The sequence below is a fragment of the Physeter macrocephalus genome, chromosome 7 (assembly GCF_002837175.3).
Source record: "Physeter macrocephalus isolate SW-GA chromosome 7, ASM283717v5, whole genome shotgun sequence".
Taxonomy (NCBI): Eukaryota; Metazoa; Chordata; class Mammalia; order Artiodactyla; family Physeteridae; genus Physeter; species Physeter macrocephalus.
In genome coordinates, this window is record NC_041220.1 from 126,467,368 (window position 1) to 126,485,578 (window position 18,211).

The window sequence follows — 18,211 nt, forward strand, 5'->3', positions numbered from 1 at the left end:
TCCCCTGCATCGGCAGGCGGACTCTCAACCACTGCGCCACCAGGGAAGCCCTGATGGATAATCTTTTGAAACCAAATATGTTCTTAAATAGAGGAACTTCTGTATTCTCACATCTTCCAAGAAGCTTTCCCTAACCCCTGCCTACCCTCAAGCTGAGTTACCCCTTATGTGAAATCTCACGAAACTTTCTTTTTACACTTCTGTGGCCTTGACACTGTCTGCTGGTATTTGTGTTGTGCGTTCTCCCCATGTATCAGCCTCACTGTGCCAGAAGATTGGGTATCTCCCACTGCACTTACTGAAATGCTTTGCAAACAGTAGGTGCTCAGTATATGAAGTTCTGTGGCTGGACATTTTGATAATCTGTAGCACCTGTTATATTCTACTGAAAATTAGCAAAGTGCAATTAACTTCAATTTTGTAGCTTGGGATTTTCAGTAAACTACCCTCCCTCCAAGAAATGCCTAACAGTTTAGCTAAAATAAGACCATTAACATACTTCTATCACGATGAGGATTTGAGGCCCATCTTCATCTTTCCACGTTTGTCTAATTCAAGTTAGTCAGGCTAGTGAAAGAAAAGCCTTTTCCTCTTAGCAACCCATCCCGCTCCCCTTCTCTGGCCTCTTGCTTCGCTTATGTTGGTGAGCTACTTCAGCCTCTGCCTTCAGTGTTAACGGTTTGTGCTTGTGCGTAACCCTCGTCTTTTGGTGATGAGAGCTGCTCGAAACCTTTTCTGACACAGAACCCTCCCTCTCTTCCGATTCCTCTGCTTCTTGGGGGTGGAAATAGTTTCTCCGCTTTGAAACGCTGGCAGGGAAGAAGAGTGGGGGAGAAAATTGCATTTAAACTTTGAAAAGTTGAATCACGGCTTGGTTGCACAGCAAAACCTCCGCAGTGTGGAGAAAGTCTGAATGTGATTTGGGTTGCGCGGGGTTGGGCTGGGCGCCTTCTGGGGAACCGGCGGCGTCGAGTCCCCGGAGCGGCGGAGGCCCGGGCCGTGGCCTCCCGCCGCATCCCCGCACCTCCCCCGCCCCCCGGCTGCGTTCGGACTCCCCCCCGGGCACGGAGGTCGCGCGCTTGCGTGTTGCGGCCGGAGCGCCCGACCCGGAGGCCGGTCCCAGAAAACGCCGAGAGAGTAGGGGGCGGCGCGCAGGAAGGGAGGAGGACCGGGGGCCTGCGGGGTTGGTGGGCGTTCGCGGGCGGAGACGTAGAAGATGTGACGCCGCAGCCCGGCTGCTGCCAGACCAGCGGACGCTGTGCCCGCGGTTGCAAGGATCCCTGGCGCTGCGGCTTCGGGAGGCGGCCCTCCCGAGAGCGGCGGCCGCGGAGACACCCAGCCCTCACCCCCAGCTCCCGGGCCGCTCGGCTCCCCGCGCTCTAGGGCCGGCGGAGAGGGAAGCGGCGGAACAGCTTGAGGCTGGGGGCCCGTGGGCGCGGCCGCGTGCCGCGGGGAGGGAGGCTGGGGGGCCGGGGCCGGGGCCGCGCCCCGGAGCGCGTCCGAGGCCGGGGCCGGGGCGCGGCGGCTCCCCGCGCGGCTCCAGGGGCTCGGGGACCCCGGCAGGGCGCTGGCGGGGCCATGGCAGCCGGGAGCATCACCACGCTGCCCGCCCTGCCGGAGGACGGCGGCAGCGGCGCCTTCCCGCCCGGCCACTTCAAGGACCCCAAGCGGCTGTACTGCAAAAACGGGGGCTTCTTCCTGCGCATCCACCCCGACGGCCGAGTGGACGGGGTCCGCGAGAAGAGCGACCCTCACAGTGAGTGCTGCCCGGCTCTTCCCGGGGCGCGGCGGCTCCCCGCGCGGCTCCCCGCGCGGCTCCAGGGGCTCGGGGACCCCGGCAGGGCGCTGGCGGGGCCATGGCAGCCGGGAGCATCACCACGCTGCCCGCCCTGCCGGAGGACGGCGGCAGCGGCGCCTTCCCGCCCGGCCACTTCAAGGACCCCAAGCGGCTGTACTGCAAAAACGGGGGCTTCTTCCTGCGCATCCACCCCGACGGCCGAGTGGACGGGGTCCGCGAGAAGAGCGACCCTCACAGTGAGTGCTGCCCGGCTCTTCCTCCCCCGCGCCGTCTCCATCCCCTGCCGTTCTCTCCCCCGCCCCTGCCTTCCAGCCTCCGCGCTCCTTCCTTCTCTTCACTCTGACCCCAGTGGGGCTTGTGGTCTCTCCCCGCGCGGCCCTCGGCGGTTTCGGGTTCACCACTCCACCCCTCCTGCCCCGAGCTGCGGTGGCGGGTAGACGCTCGCCCATGCCTTGGAGTGTGCCGGTTTCCACTGGTAAACCAGTCCCCCGGGCCCGGAGCCGCAGGGCGCCCGGGCCTTGCCGGCGATTCTCTGGGCGCGGACAACCTGTCGCGTCGGGGATGCGCGGCGGCCGAGCAGAGGTGGGTGGCTCACGGAGGTGCCGCCGGCGCCCCCAGCCTGAAGTTCCGACCCCTTCTCTGTGGGATGCGCGCAGTCCCCGGGACAAGGCCAGGAGGGACCGCAGCCGAATTAAACGTTCCTTATTGGAGAGATACCTTTCCAGAGTCGTGCCCTTAAATTCCAGCTCGGTAGGATCCAAGGCAGTTGGCACGCTGCTCTCACCCATCCATTTCTATTTTTTTCCCCCGAATTTCGGAAAACTGAAAAAGCAGAAAATATGGACCGTATTAATAAAGTGCTATAGACCTTTGTTGCAGTAGTGAAAAGAACTGCAAAAACTTTAATCTTCCACTTGCAGTTATTAGCTATGGGACCTTGAGCGACCCTTAACCCTTGAGCCCGTTTCCTCATCCCGAAAGTGGGGATAATCAACCTTGCACCAGGCTTGAGGATCAAATGAGGATTTATATAAAGTGCACAGAGGACTCAGTTTACTAGTATGCAGTTTCGTTTTCTGTAAAAATAAAATAAAATAAAATAAAATCTATCTGTGGTTATAGAAAGAAGATTGGCCTAAGTCTTAGTTCTCACACTTTAGGGGTGCATTAGAATCACCTGGAAGGTTTGTTATACCACGTGGCTGAACCATCTCCCAGAGTTTCAGATTGCTTAGGTCTGGAGTGGGGCCTGATTTGCATTTCTAACAAGTTCCCAGGTGATGCTGACCAGGGAGCACACTTTGAGAACCCACTGATCTAGAGAAAAGATGGAGAAAAAGGTGTAAAATGGGCTGATAAAAATACTGATGAATTGGAAGGGAGAGAAAGAGATCAGATATATTTTCACTGTCATCCTGTAAGTGTAGGTAAAACATCTCTTTTGAAAGCTGTTTGTTGCCATTCCTTCCTTTATGGGTTTCAGGTGGAAAACCTGATCCTCTTTTTGCCTGAGAAAAGACCCGCAGGAGTCTGTCTTTACCTTATGATGCTAATGGTGTGTCCTTCACTTTGGAATGCGGGAGTAGGAAGAGGAGAGAGCTCTGCAGCCAAGCCTGCATTGACAAATTCGGGAATGGGAAATGTGCTTTCATAAGAATTGAGTCTTTATTGGCTCCAAAATAGCAACAAGCAAAAGATGCAGGTCTGTAATTTTTTTCAGGCCTGCCGTAATTAAAAAATTTTCTCATGTACTATCCAGTGAATCTGAAAAGATGCTTGTAGTCCAATCTATCGGTAGCGCTCTTTCTCTATTTTGGTAACTTAAAAGGATTTCACAAAATTATCTTTGTGTTTGGAGTTTGTTCTGCAGTTGTCTGCCAGGCTAGCCCAGCTGGTTAGGGCAAGGTGCACATATGTCCCAATTAGTTTTGCTCTTTTCTAGTAGCACCAAAAGTAGCATGTTATTTGACTAGAAGACAGAAGAACTCTCCCCCAGATTGGGTTCATATTGAGGCTTCCCCTAGTACTCTCTTTTTTTTTTCCAGACATTTTATTAGTTACAGTTTTTTTCTTTGACACTCTCGATACCCTATTTCCTTTAGAACAAAACTGTATAGGGGCTAGCGAGTGAGGGTAATTCTGAATTGCATACCGCATTACCACCCTTGTAAAAACAACTGTTAACTTTTTATTCCCAATTCTGGCCTGGGCTGTCATTTTTGTAATCTGATTTTAACTCAGTGGTACTCAGATAGGATTGATACTGCCTGCCCCCTTCCACCTCCAGGTAACATCTAGCAATGCCTGGAGACATTTTTGGTTGTCACGCCTGGAAGGGTGCTATTGGCATTTAATAAGTAGAGGCCAGGGATGATGGTACAGTGCACAAGATACCTCCCTAATCCCTCAGCAAAAAATTTTCTGACCCTAAATGTTAAAAGTACTAAGGTTGAGAAACCCTACCAACTTGATAACTAGCTAAAGACAAGATGTTTAAAAGTGAAGAGTAGAATATTCATCCAGATCTGTGGAGAGCACTGATTTTTAAAAATCACCTTGTACCAGGTGATAGCCGGACGAGAATATAAACCTAAAAATGATAAATTTAGGCCACTTTTGTATAGCCCAACCTGGACATAAGTTTAAGTACAGTGTTTTTTTCTGGCATGTCGAAGGCGTACTGATAGTTGACCAAACCAGGAGGAGACTGATGGGAAATATATAAGAAAAAAATGACGTAACAATATCCTCTGAACTACATCCCCTCCTTCCCCTGAACGAGCAAAACTGATCAGGAAACATGGAGAAATCAGTTAAGCTTTGCTACAACTTCCCTCCGAATTAAGGCCCAGATATCTAGACCTATTTGAAACGTTGGAAAACCCAAGGCCCCATTCCTCAAACTGTTTTGCCCAATGGACCCTAAAATCTGTCATTGGAGATTTATTCCTTTGGCGTTAACACTTTCTTTCCGGACGTTTCTAAAATGCAAATGCAGTCTGCTCTCCGTATCCGAGGGTTCCCCATCTGTGGAGATGAGGGTCAATAGCGCTACGTACGCCACGTTCCTCGAGGGACTTGAGGCTCCACGGTTGTTGGTACCTGCGGGGGATCCTGGAACCGGCCCCCCACGGATACCGAGGGAGGAGGGTCCCTCTGGAAGGAAGAGTTCAGCAGCGTTCGGATTTTACCGTTTAGCGTGGATAAAATTGCACGTGCAGTTTCTTCCCCAAAACCTGACCAGGAGGAGTGGAGTTGGCGGAGCTGGGGGGCGGGGAGCTGTGAAGGCTGTGGCATGAATGTGGGGCGCTGCTTAGGGGCCGGGGCCGTAGCTCAGGTTCTGGAGAGGACACGGGGCGGGGCGGACCGCCGGCGAAGGGATCAGACTTCCGAATACCCGTGTTTCCAGCTTCTCAGTATTGCTGAAGATCACCTGTGCTTCTCACCTGGGTTCTCTCTTGAATGGCTTTCACAAGTTGCCTTTGAAAAGGCAGCTTTCCTGCACTTTTCTTATAATCCTGGAATAACCTGTGTTTGACACGAGAGTCTTGCTAAAAAGCAAGATAAAAACAAAGACGGAGCCTGTGCTTCCCCCCGGCGTGCGCGGCGCACACCCACCACCTTCCCTTCGGCGTCCTGGATGTTTTCACAGGCCCCTTCCAAATGCCCATGGGAATGGGTAATGTTGAGTGTATGCTCGAAAGTAGTGAACCACGTGAAAAACATTCAGAAGAGAGAACATTTTATCCCAAGCAGCACGTACAACATGTGGTGGAGGATAGTAAGGGCAGAGTATGCTGCTTGTGTGCATTTTAGCCTCAAATTTATTCCAGATGCTCGTATTTTGGAAAAAATGAAGGTAGTTAGAAGTGCTGGATCGACCCTTGGGCCTCTCCCAGGAGGGCTTCTCCCTGGAGGTGACTGCCTGCTTGCCCCACTTCTCGGCTTCCAGGCTCCAGAGGACACTGAGCCTTGAGGAGACCGAGGGACCCGTCCACTCCCTGTCTGTGTGACTCCCGTGCCCTGTGCCATGGCACATATTCCATGCAACCCCTCATCGTGAAAAACATGAACTTGCGAAATTCAAAGGGAGGCTTCAGACCTTTTATTTCACAGATTTTTAAGGTATTCTGGGGGGGAATAAGTTTTTTTTTGGTTGTTGTTTGTTAAAGGAAGTTTGTATAGTGTAGTGATGATCTGACTAGATTCTGTGAGTGGATTATTCTCTGTTCATGATTTACACACTTTGAGAAAATGCTGGCACCTTAAGGTAGGAACCGTGACTTCTCCATATAAATAAACATCATAAAAGGTTTGTACCTTTTACTCTGGGAGTTCTCACTAAATGTCAGCTGCTGATGAGAACATTCTGTGTGGACCATCCCGTGGAATAACTCCTCCTGGACCACATGCTGTATAAAGCACGGTCGAGGTTTACAGTCCTCTTGGTGCAGCCAACACATACGTTTAGACGCTTGGTCAGTCTTTTAATGAAGATGATTATATGTAACAAAATTATATTTGGAAAATATTTTGGAATCTTAAAAGCTGGCTATTAGCATTTTTAAGGGTAATCTATAAAAAGATGAATCATTTCTCAGGATAATTAGTTTAAAGCTCTCATTATGAATCCTGTTTTCTTTAAAAAGCACCTAAGATTTTTACCATGTACTGTGTGCTGTAAAATTCCTCAGGTATGCTGTGCATTGTTTGTTCATTCTTTTCTCTTGTGGCCAATACCCTAGAATCCTGTACGCTCTTCTACTTCATCTCCTTTTCTCTTTTTAACTCTGGATTCTGCACCTGGTATTCTACTTAAATCATCCTGGGCCCCAGCAGTCTTCCAGTTCAATCGCATGGACTTATCCAATGTGTCACCCTCCTTCTGACACTTGACACCATTGTCTGCCTCTGTCTTCCCGAGAATTCCTTGGCTTCTGTTACACCACATCAACCTGGTTTCCTCTCACGCATCCGACTGGCTTTTCCTCTGGTTTCTCCTTCTTTCGGTCTTTTGCTATAATATTCGCCAAGGCTCTGTTTTGGCCCTCTACCCGTCTTTCTGTGTACTCCTGGTCCTTCAGCAGATCAGTTATAGTCTTGTCTCTGATTTCCCATCTCTGTGTTGGTACCGTGTTTCTCACTGCCCGACGGACAGATGCGCTGCCACAGCCTCGACTCAACCCACGTAAAACAGACCATAACACCGTTTTCTCCACCTAGCACCCTTCCTACCGAATTTGTAGTGAAATTATCCTTCTAGTCTCCAAAGCTAGACGCCTTGGAGTCTTCCCTACCTCGCTGACTTTTCTTTGCCTTGTCTCTTGGTTTCCCCTGCCCTGTATTTACCTACAACCATCCCCTCCCCGACTTCCCCTCTCAAGTATGACCTACCTGCTCAGTCTTACTTCCCACTCTCTGCCATCCACACTCCTCTCATGCTGCCCGCGCTCTGTGCTTTCACTGTAGTCTCTAATCTGACGGACCCATCACTATTACAGTGATGGGCTTCTCCAGTTGTGATCCTTGTTTTTGGAAAATCCTTCTTTTTCTTATCAAGTGTTCTCTCACAGCCTCCTCCCACTCCCACCTTTCTCTGGAAAGATCTTTTATGAGTCAGCTCAGTGGTCTTCTCCTTTGTGGAACTTTCCCCTGCCTTCCCAGGGAGAATTAATTGTTTCTCTCTCTGCATTTCCCATAGTACTCGGTACATATTCTTCTACGGACTTCACGATTTTTGTTGTAGTTGTTTATGTGTTTGTCTCCTGCTCTGGGACTCTGCGAGCTGTGTCCTCTCTGTGTCCGCTCAGAGAATGTGCGTTAAGTCCGACATGTACCCAACACATGAGCCAAGTCTTCTAACTTCCTTTCTGATCGTCTTCGCACATCCTTCTTCTCTTAGCCTTTAATTGGCCGTTAATCCTTCTACCTTACCCCAGTCCTAGGCGTGCGTCGGGCCCCATTTCTTTCATACCGCCCTGCACCTGTCTTTCCTCTCCTGCATGCTATCTAAAAATTCTCTCTAATAGCTTGATATGTTTTAACTTCACGTCCCTCAATTTTACTGGAAATTTCTAGCTGGCAAGGATTTTTAAAATTCCAATGACATTACCTAGCAGCCCTTTACTCTTTTCTACTCTGAGGTCTGAGACTGCATTTACTCTCCTCGGGGTCCCCTTGACTCCACTGCTCAGTGAATGACCAGGCTGAGGCCCATTGCAGAGGTTCAGTCTGTATTGTTGAATGAGCTAGAATCTTAAATAAGTAAGCATACGTACTTCAGCACGAGGCGTGTAAAATGGATAAATTGAATGTAGCATCCCTGTAGTTCCTTCTGCAGCGACACCTTTCACATTATTCGAAGGAAGCAATAAAGGTAAAACACAATCATTTGTTAGGATTAATTTTTATTGTGGAAGATTTTCTTTTCAGCTATCGAATAACATAACATTTCTAGCCAATTCCAGAACTAGTTATAACCTGCTAATTAAAAAATACAGATCTGAGAATTCATACTTGAATCATATACTTTAATCCTTAAATCTCTCTCTCTCAAGCCTAAAACCTGTGAATCATTTTATACATTAGGATTAAGAACTGTCTGGTACCATTGTTAGTATCTGCTTTGGCTGTGAGGAAATGACACAAATAGCTTCATCCTAATATTCATTCAGATTTATGAGCCAGTATTCATCACAACAATCATAAAACTCGTAAAAGGATAGAAACCGTATGACAGAGTGAGTCATAGTCTTTGTGATGTGATGTCTGCAAGGGTGGGTGGGAGAGATTGCTGAATGACCAGTCTCATTCTACTGCTTTCGGAGCTGAATCATTTTATAAAGAGAAAACAATTCATAGGTTTACAGATGGTCATAACATAAATAGGAAATGGAAGAGAGTAACAGAGACAAATAATACCTCCTTTTAAAAAATTACTTTTTGAAATATAACACTTGATAAACAATGTTTGTTTTGAATTAGAAATGAAATTATTTACTGCCTAATAACATATATTTTAATTTAACACCTGCTATATGTCTTCTTTATATATTTTCATTTTTTCTATTAATTATGTTTCTTTTCCCATCTTTTTATTTTTAAAAAATTTTTTTATTCTCTCGTGTCATTTGACCTTTCCCTTCTTAGCTATTTCTACCTTTGGCTTATTTGACAAGTGTGTGTGTGTGTGTTTATGTAGGGGCAGGTGTCATTCTTCACTGGTTGGATGACTACTTGAATTGGATGGGGACTCGAGAAGAAGGTCCCTTTCATCTTGGATATTCTGATTCTGGGATGGTATAATCTTGGATTTTGCATGGTTGGTCCTCTTTTGTTACTTTTTATCTTACTAGAATCAGAAATTTGGAGAGCCTCTCTCTGAGTCAAATTTAATCGTTAATCTTTAAATGTAAGATTGATTAATCTTATCTCCTTATCTTCTCTGAGGCAAAGCATTTGTCAAAACAATTATGTGAAAAGAGAAATATTCTATTTTGAGTGTGTTTCTTAGTTTTAGAAGTAGTTCTTATGTACTTATATTTATACATTACTCTGAATGCAGCAGTTTAGTAATGGGAATATAATGCAAGTAAAATTGGGAAGCCAATCTTGCTAACTGGTTTAGTAGAGCACAGTAGTATATGAAGAAGGCATACACAACAAGTGTTAGATTAAAAAATAATGAATTACAGCAACACCTTCGGCTGTGACCAGGTGGGGAAAGTGAGACACAGACTGTTTTGGAGGGAGGGTATTAAAGCATGAGGGGTTGATGGGGTCTGTCCAGCCTTAGCCAGACACCTAGGGAGATTACCATAATGACTAGGCAAAGTCCCTGTGCCTTCATAGGGGAAGGGTCAGTTGTTTGACCTTCACCTCTTATTCCTTGGACCTTGTTACTTTCTGAGTGTTTTTTCAATGAATGAATGAAATTCTTCAGAACAACATGCTCTATGTCAGCTTTATGAACAATATGTTTAATCTTATTACAATCTTCTGAAACAAGTATTTTCATTTTACAGATAAGGATAGGGTTTTTGCTGTTGGCTTTTCAAAACATGATCTCTTTGTCTGTGACAAGAAGTAATTAATTGTGCCTTCCATACTTCTTAGTGTTTAGAATACAGTTCCTGGCCAGAATTCCAGATGGATGGTGTAGCAGAAATTTGAACAGAATTAGTGATTTTAAAAAATTACTTAAACTCTTCCCAGAGCCTTTACCATGTCTAGCAAAGTTAGCCTCTGTCATCTTTTCTCTCCCCCCTTGCTTTATTGCGTTCTTTTTTGTTTAGAAAGTATTTCTGTCATGATTTATTATGAAGCAGCTCTTTAATATTTAGGGGTGGTTTTCTGAAGCACTCAAAGATTTTGAAATGGCATATTTAATTTAAAAAGTAAAATAGAAAGAGTAGGACATAATTAAGGATAAATACTGTATAAGAATGGAATGAACCTCAAAGATGGGGTCTGGAAGATTAAGATGCAGAATAAGCTAAAGCATGCAGAAAATGCAAAGAGAATAACTAAAAGGATGTTTAAAAATTACAGTTAGGGCTTCCCTGGTGGCGCAGTGGTCGCAAGTCGGCCTGCCGATGCAGGGGACACGGGTTCGTGCCCCGGTCCGGGAGGATCCCACATGCCGCGGAGCGGCTGGGCCCGTGAGCCACGGCCGCTGAGCCTGCGCGTCTGGAGCCTGTGCTCCGCAACGGGAGAGGCCACAACAGTGAGAGGCCCGCGTACCGCAAAAAAAATTAAAAAAAAAAATTACAGTTAGGCCCTTTCAAGGAAATTCAAGATAGGCTCACTCTTTAAGGACATGTGGTGTAAGATTTAAAAAGCAACCCAAAGAAAAAAAGCAGATGTACTTGGACTTACTTTATTTTAGTCTTCTTCACCAAGTGAGATTTTCAGTCAACCAGTAATTGTTTGGATGTCTAGTATGTGAGGAAATAAAGACCAAGATAAGACAAAAAGATACAAAGAAAGTGCTTAGCCAGACACATCTAGAAATGGGTCAAAAATGAAAAATGAAACTCCTCTTCCCTTGGAATCACTTGCCTCCCTTTTTTGAATCCCCTGTATTTTAAACTATAAAATATACTTTAAAAAATTTCTTGCCAACCACGCCCCTCTCTTGGAGTAAATTTCTACTTTTCATTTTCCTCAATCCTCACATCCCTTTCTCAGGCCCTGTGCATTTCGGTTCTGCAGTGTCTTTTACACTCACGCCGGCCTCTGCATTGTTGCCACAGCTGCTCTAGTTCTGTGCCTGACTGTTGCCAATGGCTTCTAGCCTTTCCCATCTGTGTAAGTTTGCTAGGGCTGCCATAACAAAATACCGTGGGCTGAGTGGCTCAAACAACAGAAATGAATTTTCCCGTAGTTCTGAAGCCTAGAAGTCCAAGATTAAAGTGTCTGCAGGTTTGGTCTTTCTGAGGCTTCTTCTTGGCTCACAGACAGCTGCCTTCTTGCTGCCCTTTCACGTGGTCATCTCTCTTTGCACACATACAAACCTCCTCTTCTTGGTTCAGATTTGGTTAGGGCCCACCCAAATGGACTCATTTTAATTTCATCACCTCTTCAGAGGCCCTATCTCCAAATAGTCATTTTCTGAGGTACTGAGGCCTAGGGCTTCAACATATGAGTTTGGGGCAGCGGGGGGTAGGAGATACAGTTCAGCCCATAACACATCTAATCGACTGGATATTGTTCTTCGGCAGAGTAATCTTTCCAGAGAGCAGCTCCGATCTTGTTATTCCTCTCCTCAGAAAAACATGGACTCGAAACAGTCCAGTCCCCTGGTACACACATTGCTTACAGATGTGGGCACTGTTAAAAGTCTATGAGAATGATAGAGAATAGGAAAGTTACCAGCAGATGAGTGGTTGTCTTATATATCAAAAAGTGGGATAAAGCTATTTTCCAGAAACTCTATATAGGTAGTAAGCTTGATGTAGTTCCTTGAAAAAAAAAAAAAATCCAAGAGTCTTGAGAATACTGAGAAAAGAAAATAACACAGAAGGTAGTAAATAGGGTAATATATAATGGGAGAGTAGTAACATACATAGGCTTGATAGGTTCATTTCAGTGGAATATCAGACCAAACTTCTCCTAATAACCTTCTACAAAAGAAATACATTTTCTTTGGGAGAGAGTCTAGAGTTTTTCATGTTTGGGTTTCTAAGGCCAGGCTAAGGGCTGTATCACTTTTAATGAACTGGAAGTATGCTCTCCCTCTAAAAGGTAAAAAATTGAAGATAAATTGGTGATATGAATTTATTATCATAATCTAAAAGTATTCTTAATAGACAGCTGACTGTTTTCTAATTACCACCCAAAAGTGAAGCTTTAGATTCTTATTCTAATTCAGGGTTATAATTTTTGCTAGACCTTCCACCCAACTTTTAACGGCAGTGTAGCTCACATCCCCATACAGCAGGAGAATTCATTTAGTGATTTACATGTATGTTTTGCAGCTCAACTAATTTTTCTTGGAACGCATTGCAGGAAGTTACATGACTCAAAAAGTAGAGAGTCTTTGAGTGTTTTAATGAGATTAGGGGGAAAAAAAATACCAGTTGGGATATCTATTTGGTTATACCTATGTTGAATATTTTCCAGACTTAAATTATTTTTGGCCATGCTTAATGATGTAGGACTGTAGAGCTTTTGTGTTGTAGAATTCTGGAGACTCTTGGCCTTGCCCATGGTATCACCTCCAGAAGTGATTGGGTGTTCCTTGTAGGCACCTCTGTTTTTCTAGAAGGAGCCTAATGCTCACCATGCTGACAGTTAAAGCACATGGTTCTTTGCAATTCAGCCCATAGGCCAGAGAGCAGCACTTTTTTAAGGTCCCGCTGTGGGAAATAATATTTATGGAGGCCTGACGCAAGGACCTATAGTACATCTTTCCTCCGGGTTGTGGATTTTAACATGGGTGGTCCAGGTTTCCATAATCTCCTGAAAAGAGATGCAAAATATTACGTCAGGGTGTTGTTTCTGAGGAGAAGATACATAGCATTTTATCAGGTTCTCAGAAAGTTGTCCATGGTCCAAAATATGTTAAGGATACTACCACTAATAACTGAGGTATATCTTCTAATTAACCTGACCATCAGCGAGAGAACCAATTTGAATGTGTTGGTGTGAGACTGTAGTTTATGGTAAATGATCTTCAAGAGTAACATCTCTCTGAAACTGGTGTCTGTTAATTCTAAGAAATATGTAAAGCTGCTGTTTATCTCATTACATAGTGTCCCCTCTGAGGACTCCTGAGAGAAATTTCTCTGTGGTAACCATGGCAGGACTAGTTATGCTTCTCCTTAGTGGCCAGTTTGTTCTAACCTTATGGACTCTAGGAAACTTGTTATGGCTACTGGCTTCTAGAAAGCCAAATATGTGGTGTGCTTCTAGCAAGTATAGTAATCTAGTCCTGGCCTCACCAATTTTTAACTCTTATTTTCTATTTGCCTTATTTAAAAGCCATTTTAAAAGTTTTTGTTCGTTTGTTTTTGGTCTTGGTATATTGTCAATATCTTTGTAACTCATCTTAAATATTAAGTTGTACCTCAATAAAAATAATATATTTTTTGATTTGCCATTTTAACCACAAAATTTCTACTATATTGTCATATATAGCATTGGGTGCTGGGGATTAAGAGTCAGATAATGTAGGCATCTACCACCTGAAACTAACACAATATTTTTTTTTTTTTTTTTTTTTGCGGTACGCGGGCCTCTCACTGCTGTGGCCTCTCCCGTTGCGGAGCACAGGCTCCGGACGCGCAGGCTCAGCAGCCATGGCTCACGGGCCCAGCCTCTCCGCGGCACGTGGGATCCTCCCGGACCGGGGCACAGACCCGCGTCCCCTGCATCGGCAGGCTGACTCTCAACCACTGCGCCACCAGGGACGCCCTAACACAATATTTTAAGTCAATTAAAATTGAATTTAAAATATTTTAATTCAATTAAAAAAATGTAGGCCTCTGCCCCTTAAGGTGTATATTGTCCAGCAGGACAAGAAAGAGATGTAAGTCAGTAAGGACACTGAAATGTTACGGCTGCTTTGCTTGTGTTGTGTCCTGGGGGAAGAGTGAGATCATACGAAGGAGGACAGTGATTCTACAGGGAAGTCAGAAAAGGCTTCAAACAGGAGGGACTGCTGGCCTGGGTGTTGCCCGGCAGCTGACCCTGTTATCTAATTGCCACCAAAAAGTGATGCTTTAGGTCCTTATTCTAAACAGAGTTAACAGTTTTTGCTAGACCCTCTATACCACTTTTAACAGCAGCAGTATGGCTAACATTCCCATACAGCAGCAGAATTCATTTGGTTATTTATATATGTTTTGCAACTCAACTAATTTTTCTTGGAAGGCACATAAGGGCATGCAGGCCAAGGAAGCAGCTCCAGGTTTGCTATGCTTTGGGAACTGCAAGGCGGACTCTCAACCACTGCGCCACCAGGGACGCCCTAACACAATATTTTAAGTCAATTAAAATTGAATTTAAAATATTTTAATTCAATTAAAAAAATGTAGGCCTCTGCCCCTTAAGGTGTATATTGTCCAGCAGGACAAGAAAGAGATGTAAGTCAGTAAGGACACTGAAATGTTACGGCTGCTTTGCTTGTGTTGTGTCCTGGGGGAAGAGTGAGATCATACGAAGGAGGACAGTGATTCTACAGGGAAGTCAGAAAAGGCTTCAAACAGGAGGGACTGCTGGCCTGGGTGTTGCCCGGCAGCTGACCCTGTTATCTAATTGCCACCAAAAAGTGATGCTTTAGGTCCTTATTCTAAACAGAGTTAACAGTTTTTGCTAGACCCTCTATACCACTTTTAACAGCAGCAGTATGGCTAACATTCCCATACAGCAGCAGAATTCATTTGGTTATTTATATATGTTTTGCAACTCAACTAATTTTTCTTGGAAGGCACATAAGGGCATGCAGGCCAAGGAAGCAGCTCCAGGTTTGCTATGCTTTGGGAACTGCAAACATTTTGTCATGGCTAGAGTGTAGGGTTATAGTAAGAGGTAAGGCCAGCCACGTAGGAAGGGCCAGGATTCTTTTTTTTTTTTTTTTTTTTAAACTGAAATATAGTTGATTTACAAAGTTGTGTTAGTTTCTGGTGTACAGCACATGATTCAGTTGTACATACACATGTATCTATTTCTTTTTGGATTCTTTTCCCTTATAGGTTATTACAAAATATTGGGTATCATTCCCTGTGCTGTGTATCTTTGTTGTTTATCCACTCTTTATATAAGAGTTTGCACCTGCTAGTCCCAAACTCTCAGTCCAACCTTCCCTCACTCCCCCTCCCACTTGACAACCACAAGTCTTATGTTTTTTTTTTTCTTTTTTTTGTGGTACGTGGGCCTCTCACTGTTGTGGCCTCTCCCGTTGTGGAGCACAGGCCCAGCGGCCATGGCTCACGGGCCCAGCCGCTCCGCGGCATGTGGGATCTTCCCAGACCGGGGCACGAACCCCTGTCCCCTGCATCGGCAGGTGGACTCTCAACCACTGCACCACCAGGGAAGCCCCACAAGTCTGATCTTTATGTCTGTGAGTCTGTTTCTGTTTCATAGATAAGTTCATTGTGTCATATTTTAGATTCCACATATGAATGATATCATATGGTATTTGTCTTTCTGACTTTGCTTAGTATGATGATCTCTGGGTCCATTCATGCAGCTGCAAATGGCACTTTTTCATTTTTTTATGGCTGAGTAGTATTCCATTGTGTATATGTACCACATCTTCTTTATCCATTCATCTGTTGATGGACACTTAGGTTGTTTCCATGTCTTGGCTATTGTAAACAGTGCTGCTGTGAACACAGGGGTGCATGTATCTTTTCGAATTATAGTTTTGTCCTGATATATGGAAGGGCCTGGATTGTGATGGGCTTTGTAAGCCATGCTAACAATTTGCTCTCTATCCTCAAGGCAGTGGGGAGTCAGTGAAAGAGTTTAATCGTAAGAATAAGAATATCAGATTTGGGCCTTTGTAAAATCACTCAGGCAGGTGTGTGGGTGCATTGAAGGGTATACGGCTGGGAGTCGGGAGGAGAGTTAGGAAATTTATCGTGGTAGCCCTGTTGAGAAATGTAGATCTCTTACATCATAAGTGAGGTACATACATTAGAATAGAAGGGTCTCCATTTGTCAAGAGAAAAAAGGAAATTATTGGACTTCTGTCCAGGCCAGAACCCAAGATGGCTGTGCTCTTGTTGAGACATATTGGCCGTCATTGCCTCTGTGCCCACCTGTATCAGCTCTGTACCAGAAATGCTGTTCCTTTGGAAACCACAGCCAAAGAGGAGATGGAGAGGTTCTGGAATAACAACAGCGGTTCAGAGCACCCTTTGTCTCCCTATATCGCTGTGTGTAGCTGGTCTCTTCCCATGGTGATGTTCATTTGCCACCACGGCACTGGTATTGCCTTGAGTGCAGGGGTCTCTCTTTTTGCTTGTCGGCCCTTTTGATCCCTGGGAGCTTTGAGTCTCATTTGGAACTTGTGAAGTCCCTGTATTTGGGGCCGGCACTGATCCACACAGCCAAATGTGCGCTCATCTTCCTTCTCCTGTGTCACACCTGGAATGGGATCTGACTCCTGACGTGGGATCAAGAAAGGGCCTGACAATTCCCCAGCTATACCAGTCTGGAGTGCTTGTCTTGCTTCCTACTGTGTTGTCCTCCGTAGGGCTGGCAGCCCTGTGAAGAGCCGACGTTCCCAGCATCATCTGCCTACAGATTATTACATTGACCTGTCTTCCTGCTGTCACGCTTATCTTCAGCCAGGGCAAAGTTCTCCTGATTTGCTTAGACCCTTTTGTGCTTGCAGATCCCCTTGGAGCTCAGCAGTAGAGGACCTAGAGAACCATAGTAGTGGAAAAGGGTCCAGGTTTCCCCCTATTTATTTCTAAAGGTGGAATGACTGCAATAACTCCCTTTTCCTGACTGTAGCTTGCAGCCTACTCTGGGCCTGGGACCGCTCAGTCTTTCTTCATATTAGGCCTTGCTTTGTTCTGAGGGTCAGCTTTTGGCTCCTTTTTCCTGAGACAGTGGAAACAATGCCACTCTCTGGCCTCTGCCATGGGGACTGGGAGTGGCGCTTTGGGTCCCGCTGCCTGTGGGTTGCTGGCTTAAAGGACAATTCTGTTCATTGGTCGGAGCCCAGGGTCTTTAGCACCAACACAGGGTGACTGAAAGAAGAGAGGGCTGGTGGAGGGGAATTAGCCTGTCCCGGCTAGAGGCAGATAAAGAGAGTGAGTTGGCTCTTGGAACAGGTGCTTTGGGGAGAAGATATACAGCTTTTGATGCAAGAGGAAGATCCAGAAAATTATCATTGAACCTATTAACGGTTATTTCTTTTCCTTTCATTTGCAGAAAAACCAAGCCTCTTATTGTCATGTTTTCTAAACCAAATTCATGTGACAGCTTTTTCTGAAACTGAATTAAAAAGATCATTTTGTCTTTGGAAACAAAAAGGAAATTATTGGAATAACACAAAAAAATTTACCCCATTTATAAAAATGCACACACACAAAAGAACTATATACTTATGGAGTCAATAGGTAGGCTAAGAGCTGAAAAGGATGTATACCAAACTGCTAACTCGTGCTTATAACTTTGGAGAGGGGGCTAGGATTGAGAGAGAAGAAATGAAGGGGAATCTTTACTTCTTTATCTATGTATTTGGAAAATTTTAACAGTTACATATCCACATATTATTTATATAAAGATTTCTGAGAAGGATGAATGGGAGTGAGGGAGCAGAGACAGATGGTGGATACTGTTCTCTGGGGTGTGTGTGAATGTGAAGGGACAGAGAGAGATGAGACGGTAACCAAGAGGCTTCTGTCTTGGGAGGGTGGAGCTGTGGGCGGGGTTTTTAGCCATTGGTCACACAGATGGACGCAGCACCCTAGTTGACTGATGGTTGGTGAGCAGTGCCCAGGCCTATGCCTGCCCCCTTGAAGGAACCCACTTCTCACTCCTTCATCCATTCTTTGGCGTATTTCCTCTTAAGCCCCACTCAGATGCATGGCCTTGGTCGTTATCAGTAAAACTGCTTTACTTTGCTTTGGGAAATGGTGCTTAATTATTTCTAATTCACTGTACATTCTAAGTCAAAGCATACCAAAAATCTAAATCTAAACATATTCTGCATAATGTCATTTATTTATTTTTTTTTAATAAAGAAGATGTTGGGGGTAGGAGTTTATTAATTTATTTATTTTTGCTGTGTTGGGTCTTCGTTTCTGTGTGAGGGCTTTCTCCAGTTGCGGCGAGCGGGGGCCACTCTTCATCGCGGTACGCGGACCTCTCACTGTCGCGGCCTCTCTTGTTGCGGAGCACAGGCTCCGGACGCGCAGGCTCAGTAGTTGTGGCTCACGGGCCCAGTTGCTC

At 45.3% G+C, this 18,211-nt stretch overlaps 1 protein-coding gene, 1 long non-coding RNA gene and 1 pseudogene across 2 annotated transcripts in view; 2 read left to right on the forward strand and 1 right to left on the reverse strand.

The window, feature by feature from the left end:
- Positions 1-756: 756 nt before the first annotated feature.
- On the reverse strand, positions 757-8,678 carry LOC114486616 (uncharacterized). The gene is made up of 3 exons (XR_003680654.1): positions 8,077-8,678; positions 2,516-2,620; positions 757-809 (listed from the first exon to the last, which is right to left on the reverse strand). It is a non-coding gene; the product is annotated as an uncharacterized lncRNA (long non-coding RNA).
- Positions 1,841-18,211, forward strand: part of FGF2 (fibroblast growth factor 2) — a 55,594-nt gene continuing 39,223 nt past the window's right edge. The window contains exon 1 of the mRNA XM_007116145.4: positions 1,841-2,034. Coding sequence (XP_007116207.1) covers positions 1,857-2,034 — 178 coding nt within the window. The 5' untranslated portion in view covers positions 1,841-1,856. The remainder of the gene's footprint in view (positions 2,035-18,211) is intronic.
- On the forward strand, positions 15,209-16,634 carry LOC102988364 (succinate dehydrogenase cytochrome b560 subunit, mitochondrial-like; annotated as a pseudogene).